This window comes from Hippoglossus stenolepis, chromosome 2 (genome assembly GCF_022539355.2).
Source record: "Hippoglossus stenolepis isolate QCI-W04-F060 chromosome 2, HSTE1.2, whole genome shotgun sequence".
Taxonomy (NCBI): Eukaryota; Metazoa; Chordata; class Actinopteri; order Pleuronectiformes; family Pleuronectidae; genus Hippoglossus; species Hippoglossus stenolepis.
The window spans coordinates 17,915,432-17,924,610 of NC_061484.1; the positions used below are offsets into that span (position 1 = coordinate 17,915,432).

At 42.2% G+C, this 9,179-nt stretch overlaps 1 protein-coding gene across 2 annotated transcripts in view; it reads right to left on the minus strand.

Moving 5' to 3' along the window:
- The window catches only part of dlc1 (DLC1 Rho GTPase activating protein), an 80,546-nt gene extending 71,367 nt beyond the window's left edge, over window positions 1-9,179 (minus strand). Inside the window, exons 1-3 of one of the 2 annotated variants that reach the window (XM_035167053.2) lie at window positions 8,367-9,179; window positions 5,216-7,197; window positions 100-234 (exon numbers count right to left, since the gene is read on the minus strand). In XM_035167053.2, coding sequence (XP_035022944.2) covers window positions 100-234; window positions 5,216-7,192 — 2,112 coding nt within the window. In that variant the 5' untranslated portion in view covers window positions 7,193-7,197; window positions 8,367-9,179. Of the gene's footprint in view, window positions 1-99; window positions 235-5,215; window positions 7,198-8,167 lie in introns of both variants that reach the window. The other variant, XM_035167052.2, reaches the window with a different exon arrangement.

Consider the following 9,179-nt stretch of genomic DNA (forward strand, 5'->3'; position numbering starts at 1 on the left):
CATCTGAGGGAAAATGAGTGAGCTTATCATAAGATGCAGCTCATAAAATCCTGTTGCTAAGTGCAGGTTGATTTAACATGATAAATCACAGGTGTGTACCAGGAGTGGTCGTCGATGGAGGGTGGGGGTGCTGTCCATGGAGGAAGTGGCACTGAGGGCGTTCTCAATCTCCTGATCCAACTGGTCCAGCTTCATCAGCAGCAGCACCATCGAGTCCAGTCGAGCATGTTCACGCTGCGCACGGAGAAAAATAAGAAACATTGTTTTTTACTTTTAAACTGAGCTCCAGGACGTATTGGTAAATACAACTATACATCAGATGTTTATGGGCTTTTAAAGGATGCATTTGTTTCCCTGCTGACTGAACTGACTCTAAACAGTAAAAACTGAAATGACAAATCAGCCCAAAACAACTTCCCAGCTTCGCACCTGATCTGAAAAAGGGACAAAGTTCTTCTCTCGATGATGTCGTGTTTTGTGTGATCCAGTCATTTTACCACTAATAAATTAGATAGATCAGGAATTAATATTGCATCTATTTACAGTAATTCAAGATCAGGTTATGTTTGATTTAAACATCAGAAATAGCTGCTTTGCTAGTTTACTTTTCTCACATTTGCTTTTTGTGACTATTCAGTGATAAATACAGGAGGACTATAGCTGGCAGGTCATACATTATATAGATCAATCAGCTTGTTTCCTGCTTGCATGAGCAATGCACAAGAATTATATCATTACAATCTCATCCACATCAAGGTAACTGTCGATTAGTTATAAAATTATATTAAGATATACATTTTCATATCAGTCAATAACTATAATTGTCATGATAAATGTCACTCTATTTTTTTATTTTAAGTTTAAAGAGTGACTCATGCTCCTGAGTGAAGGTTATGGTTTTAAACACATCTTAAACACAGAGAATAAAAAACAAACAACAAAACATTTTACAAATGTGAGGTAGAACAATTTTGTGTAATACCTCATCACTGTGTTTGCACAATGCTTAAGCAATATATCGATATATATTGAAACTTGGTTATATTGCTACTGATGAAAACCTTACTGCAGTAATTATTGATATGATTGTATTGTCCATCCCCAGTTGATCATATCAAATATACAAACAGCTACTTGTGATGTCTCAGCCAATTAATGCCTGACTACATTCTGACAACTCAACATTGGCTTCTGTCCCTTCATGACAAAGACATATGTTCAGGCTTCTTTCTTTTCTCCCTCCTCTCGTTTTCCAACCTCTGACAAGTCTCCTGACTCTTACACCCCCTGCTCTTGCTGTAGCCTTCTCCACCATGTGCTTATCTTTTTATAACAGCTCTGGTCCATTTCTTAAAATCATATGAGTTCAAGGTATCTAGTATTTCCCCCCTTAGTCCTCTAAAGCTCTATGCACTAATACAATCCTTCAACACACTGCGATAACAAGTCTCACACTGACCTCAGGTGGTGTGTCTCCAGTAAAACAAGCTAAATGAGACACACATACCACTCTGTCTTTTACTGCACCTCTTTCCTGTTTTATTTGAAGCACTATAAGCCCTTGTTACAATATATAAAATCTCACTCTACTCGGCTCTAAACATTTTCATTTCCTTGAGTTCTCCATGTTCTTTATCCTGGCTCTGGGTGTGGCTCTCTGTCTGAGCGTCTCCACTGAGATGACCCCACCCCTGAGAAATTACATCACACGGCTGGACTCATTAGTCCCAAACAAACCATGTTACAATATGGTCCAACAGACCCTGTAAAACACTTTATGAGCGTGAGCTCATGGGACAAAGCCACTGTGACTGCATGGTTGTGCAAAGGTACAGAATCACGTCGACATGTAAATGGAAGCCTTGTTTTCACGAGTTGCATCTGTTCCTAAATGTGAAACACTTCAGAGACATCTCACCCGAGTTATGTAGGATGAATTCAATCCTTCATACATATCAAGCATGTCCTCAGAAGTGGCTACTGTGGCTTGAAATTGTTTACAATGGGTGTGCACGCATGACAACATTCATATGAACCGAGTTGTGACTAATGCTAATGGGTGTGCTGTTGACAGGCTCATGAATCTGCATCACGACACGAGGCTCCTCGCTCCCTAATAGCGTCTTATGACTTGCGCTTTTTACATTTATTTTCCAGTTAGGGCCTAATTAGCCTGTCAAGAGCAGTTCCTGTTGGGTTTGCTGAGAGAGCAAATAAGACATGAGGGGCCGTGTGTGCCAGAGTCACAGGTTGATGCCGTCGCTGGTATTCCTCGCTAGCATGTTGTCCCATATTGTCTCCTTGGCACACGTTTCACAATGCAACATTGTATGGTGGTAAAACAATGACATCTTTACGAGGCCTCGCTGAATGAACAAAAGCATCTGGCTCGAGATGGCAACAACAACCACAAAAAGTACAAAACAAGTGCAGCGCCATGTCAGGCGCCTCCGAGAGGCAAGGTTTTTTTAGGGGGCATTCTGGTGGTTTGGTTGTTCTCAGACGGTCTCTTTTCTCCCTTTCCTATCTTTTGAGGTTTGTGTTACATTCCTCCCCACTTCCTGTTTTTTTGAGATGGGAGACAGTTCCCACACTGTTTGAACTCATAGACCCCTCCTTCCCCTTTTCCCTGCTCTCTTTTTTCAAACCCCCTCTTACATTTGGTGGCCAGCATCCCATTTCTCAGACCTGTCCATTAAACTGAGGGTCTCTTTTCTCCACTGTGCTAATCATAGAGAGCAGAGAATCTTGAATCAAAACACTACACGGACACTCATAATGTGGGTATTTTCATTCATAAACAGTGACCAGAAGTCAATAAATAAAGACAGTAAAACAAAAAATAAAAGAGCGAGCAGAGAGAGGGCGACGTTGCCAAGTTGTCTTTTGTTGGATAAATGACTGTTGAGCCAGTTTAGCCCTGAGGTCAGGATAAGGACTTGTTGCTAAAACAAATAAACACAGTAACAAAGCCCAATATCAGGCTAATCTCGAGCCATTATGCAAACCAGATGGGTTCATTTTACAAACTGAATCCTCAACAATAACATGGTTTACTGGAAACACTACCATTACTTCAATATGTCGTCAGGGACAATTCCTGCTGCAAATGTCAATTTATTAGAGGACATTGTTTCAGTAATTTTCTTGATAATATTCAAGATCTTTTTCTACATATTCCCTCCCTTGGTGATATAATCATGTTAAATTTTACTGTCATTTTTCTGTCTTGTCCTCATGATCTTGCCTTGAGCACGTTTTCTGAGTAAACTGCCTTTGTACAGAATGTAAATACACCCTGTGGTGAAAGCCCTGTTGTCAAAGAGAAGACAAGCCATTACCATATGCTCGATGGATTGCCTTGGCGCCTTCCACCTTTATGGCTGAAGGGGGGCGAGGGGGGGTGGCATTTATTCCAAAGGTTTGAAGTCATCCTAAAACTGAAATTGGATCCAATGGAAATAAAATGTGGCACTGGTTTTCCATGTCCCTACACTGGACTGCTCTCTCATTTAAGGCAGCTGGTGGAGTGACATCAACAAGACAAGAAATGTGAAATAATGAATAATAATAATTACATTAAATTATTTGGAATTACACAACTCATTTGCTTCTCAGGAACACAGATCATCATAGATAATTTAAAGAAAAGCCTAAAAGACATCTGTTTTATATTATTTTAGGGGGGTTTGAGTCTGCATTAGCCTTAGCAACAATATGACAACACGCACATACACTATCTGTTTAGATCCAGATGTAGCAGACTGAAAATACATTTGACCAAGTTAAAAACACATCTGAATATGACCAAACACTACCACAAAGCACCATGATGCAGCACAGTGAGCACACTGTCACATAATAAAAACCATGGCCATCAAAACAAAAATATAAAGCCATTATCCATCTCATAGCACGCTTCTGTGTAACAGGCTGTTCAAGCTAAAAAAACACAGCTAGTCCTGTTTGTTTTAAACTCATATAAAAGCAGTGGTTAATGATTAACAGACCGAATCCTATATGTGCACAGCCAGGCCATTTTTGAGGTAGTAATTGTGTAGAAATACTCATTTCAATGTTCGTTGTAAAATTACTACTATTTGACAAACACATTTCAGCAACACTTTAATTCAACTATCATATTTAAATGCAGGATATTAAATTTAATTTAATTTAATAAATGATTTATAAACACACTAATGTAGTTGTAAGTGTTGGTGTTTTTGTCAACAACTATTATGAACATATAGAGTCTGGTGTATAAAAAGATAATGAATTACACTGGAGTAAAGAACAATTGTAGTAAATTTTCCAAAAGAGTCAAAACAGTTAGCAAATAAAACACATTGATAAACACTTCAAATGTCCTTGAAGCTGTTAACAACTACACATTCATAACATTTTATTGAATAGAGCTATTAAAATGTTACCCCAATTTTTAGTCTTGGGATGACCCTGTTTTAACCCTGTACAAAGATACAACTCTGAAATCAACTCAAGCACATGACTTGACATTGAACTCAGTCAGATTTGCTGTTTACAAGAGGCTGGTCGTCTTCGACTAGAACATATCACAAGAATTTGACGCTCCACAATATGGTACTTGTCTAAACAACATGCCTGCTTAATGCGTGATGAGTCGTAAATAAAGGATTTCTTGTTGTCATTCCAAAAGGTCCAACGCTGCAACTTCACATAGTGAATAAATACCATGTCAGTTTCCTGGCTTTTGCTTTTTGTTCCAATGAGCTCAAATTCATGAAGTGTTCATCGGGTGTTTGGCAGTTACAAGCTGACTGGCCAGCAGTGTGTAAACAGAACAACATGCAGAATCGGTTGGAGAAAGCCGTTTCAGCCTTTCTCCCCTGAAATGACTCAAGCGTCCGACTCCCTCTACATTCATAGTCCTCATGCCCTTATAGGACCTTGTTTTGCAATGCGTGGTTGAGAAAGAGTAAAACATTTCACAGATCCCCCCACTCACAGATCTGTAAGCATGTGAGAGTGAAGTCATTGTTTTCCTTGACGCTTGCCAGAGTGTGGGACAAAAATGATTTGCAGGCCGTTTATGCCCAGTAAGTGTCAGCTCGTGTCAAGAAAGAACTTAATCCGAGCTGCTGACAGAACAGAGCCACAGTAACTAATCAGAAACAAACACAAAAGTAATATTTACAACAGTAATAAAGTCACACGTCTATATAATATAAATCCTTACCTTTCTCATGCGCACTTTGACCACGTTGTCCTCTGTCAGATCCACACACGCGTTTGTTCCATCTGAAAGTGGACTGGAAAGGTGTGTGTCGCTGTAAGTAACTGCATGTACGGCCTCATCTGCTTCCTCCATGCTAGACACTGTGGCTCCTGGCCTGTGGTGTTCCCTCTGACCATCTGCCACCTCAGAGGCAGGTGACTCACTGGAGTAACGTCCAGAGGCTTGGTTGCCATGGATTCCTTCTGGTGAATGCTCATCGTTGACCTCTGCGGAGCATGATGGCAGGTTTTGGGCAAGCTGCTCGGTAGCTGTATGTTCATCATTTATATGAGACGGCTGAACATCTGGATTTTGGGCCATATTCAAGTTAATGTTCTTTTGAAGATCCAGTGCCGGGGCGTCCTCTGGCTCAATGCAGCTAACTTCTAGGATAGTGTCCAGTTTTGAAGAACTATTTTCCAACAACTGATCGATGTTTTGATCCTCAGAAAAAGACAACTCCTTGGACACTGCGCTCGCATCCACGTCTTCTGTTGGTTGACTTCTTGAGGTCGTCGTTTCCACATACTGGTCTGCACACTGAGTAATGTTTATCGGCCCGGGGTCTTTTTCTTTATGTCCAGTGTCCCCTTGTCCAGAGGGCACGTTGCTGGTAACTGTCACAGAGCAACGCTGGCCTTTGAAACAAATATCAGATGACGTGATTGGCCCATACCTGACCTGTGCTGTGTTCTCGCCGCTTCCTGCTTGTGCCCACTCCTCTCCCTGAGGCCTATTCATCCCCCATTCCAATGAAGTCTGGTGGGATATTTCACATCCACGAGCCTGATCCAATACCCCAGTGCAGTCAAGAGGATCTCGCTCTCCTCCTCCTCCAATGTCTCTTGAATGACATGCAAGTCCTGTTTTTTCATTTAAGGTTTCTAGGTCATTTAATTTATCCAGCTTGTCAGCAGAGTCTGCGCTCCAGCTTTCCCTTACCACATGGTCCCTTTCTCCATCTACCACTGAAGTCACAACTGGGTCTGCAGCAGCAATTTTGTTAGCCGGTGACATGGCATCACCGCCCTCCATCTTATCAACTGAACTGTGAAGCACAACACTAGTTAAAATCACATTTGCACCAGCGTGCTCAGATGTCGAAAGAGTCTCTTCCTCAACATCTGGGAGGTCAGTTTGAGGTTCCAGTTCAGCAGCAATGGACCCGTTTCGCGTGGCCCCAGAGATTTCAGGAGGTCTGCTGTAACCCTCTGTGTGGCTCTCCTTTGTGTCCTGATGATTTGGATGTTTGCCAGATTGGTCACCAGCAGATTCAGACAGTGGAAGCCCATTGTTAGAAGGGATAGAGATGCTTTGTTGCTTTTCACAAGAGATATGTGGCCTTTTTAAGACACTATCGTCATTGCAGATGTTGAGGCTAATCTCTGTGCCTATTTCACCTTCACTGTTGATAGTTTTCTCAGTGTGACTGCTGCTGCTGCTATCAGCTGCACAAGACAGATTTGCAGTCAACAACCCACTGTTACAATGACAGTCTCCAGAACTCCCCATGTTTGCGGTTTGGAGATGCACGGATTCAGAGTCCCTTTGGGGAATATTGTCGACATCCACCAACTCAGGAGGTCCATGATTTGACTCCTCCTGCAAACCCACTGGAATTTTGTCATTGTTTCCCATTAGCTTCAACTGCTCAATGTCAGTATCATCATCCCCAACGGAAGCAGTCACTTCACATGTCTGAGCCAGGTCCTCTGTGGGCAGTTGATGACACCCCTCGGGCATAGAGGCACACCTCGTCCGGCGACCTTGTTTGGAAGCCCCTGCTCCCATCCAAGGCCCCTTGCTGTCCACTCCGTGACAGCAGACCAGATCCAGATCGTCATAGCTGTACTGTAATCCTGAAGGGTGGGTCACATGCTCCTCCCAACTTCGTTTACGTATGGCTACTGGCATGGTGGTCAGCCTGCGCTGTCCCATAAGAGCTGCAAGAAAAGTGGGTAAAGAAACAGCCAAGTTAGAGTTAACAGTAAGTCAATGTGTAGCTGATAATATGGTAAATAACATTACACTTCTAAAGAAAAGAGGCACGAAGAAGTGCGTGGACGGTCAAGAGGGGCGTAATTACATTGCATTCAGTTTCTTGGAAAGTAGAAACTCAGCTGGTTCTGTATAAAATGACACCAGCCCCCTGTTATTCTCATCTAACATGGGAAACTGATACGTTCACATGGCAGCGTGCCAGCGACTCTGAGTGAGAACAACAGAGCAGCCTGGATTCTACAACATGAAGAGAACTGTCCAGATAAATGCAGATGCACAGTGTTTACTTTTTAACATCTTCACAAGGTGACACCCCATTGATCAACTTAACAGTGCAAACATTCAAACTGGCTGACTATCATTCCACACACGTCCATGCTCCCACAGATGAGTGATGCAACTAAAAGAAACTAAAAAGGGAAACGTTACTCAGGGTCCCTGAACAGCCGGTTCTCTGGAATCAAAAGTTAAACATCATGGGTTCGATCAGAGGATTAGAACCGAGCTCTGTGCCGTTTATTTTTTTTCTATTGTTCTAGGCCAGAATGTACAGAAGTGAGGGAACACAAGGACTCAGCAGCAGGATGCACTAAATCAAACCTCAACATCTGCTGTATCAAAAAAATAAACTGTCATGATAGAAGCATAAGTACAGAGATGTACAGTCGGAAACCCTACTGCTGTTTTACAGTAAGTGAATGGAAACTACAAAACCGTGTTTTATATTATACAATTTCAATACAATATAAACATTTCTGTTCATATATAATTACACTTAAGTTGTGGCAAAGGAACATTTAAAAAAGAAAGCATTTTCTACATTATGTCACTGAGTTCCTTCTTAAAGGTTTCTTAAAATTCTAAATTAAAGAAATGGAACATATTTAAAAGCAGGTGTTTCTGCCTTTTCACCTTTTGTTTCCTCAAAAGTGGAGCTGGATCACACCAACTGCCATCTGCGCCTTCTGGCATGAACCTGCACCTGGTTATTGGTTAAGTAAGGGAGGTCTCAAAAAATGTCCGAAAGCTGTTGCTCCTTCCACTTCCCCTCGTGCCAACAGCAGAACTGACAGCTCAATACAGTTGAGATATTTCATGCTAGAGTACCAACCGTTACTTCTTGTAAATTATCCAGTGTTGACAGGGTTTTTTTGTTACGATCCAGTAGACGTGTATTTGGTAATTAAATATGAGGTTTCAGTTGAAGGATTTGCTGTGAGCCCAGTTATCCAGAGATTTGTTTTCCTTTTCATTCATCCACCGAAAAAAAAAAATCCGTCCACAATTGAGGAAAGTAAATCCATCTCTTTCCAAGTGACTTGACATATGCTATATTTTGTCAGCAGTCCTTAGTCCAGGTTTCTGCAAGCCATTCTCTGGACTGCAGTCTGTATCCTCACTGTAAAACTGCCGGACAGGCAGTGAAGCCCCCAAAGGCAGGCAGAGAGCCGAGGAGCAGCGAAAAGTCCATAGACAACTTCCATCTTGATCACATTAAGGTTTTTGCTGACGCTGAATGCCAAAGAGTCGGGGTGGTGTAAGAGGGGCCGGGTTTTCTTTTCCCCCACTCCACCCCTCTGCTCTCTCCTGCTCTATCCCTTTTCTCATCATGTCCCCTCCCCGCTGGTTTTGACAGGGAGTCTGAGTCACATCCTAGGAGCCCCATCCCCCGTCTCACAACTCACCCAACATATTATAGGCATTTATTCACCCCACCCTCCTCCAATGTACTTTCTCTCCTCGCTCTGTTTTTGAAACATATTCTCGACTTCTTCTCTCAAAACGCATGTCCTTCCTCTTTCACAGTGGACTTCATTCTGCCTTAGATTGCTATTTCACTAAGCTGGGTAAGGCTCCCTCCACTTGGTTTTGATTAGGACCAGACAGGCTGCCTCGTAAGACCGCTGGCTGTGAGCCAAGAGAG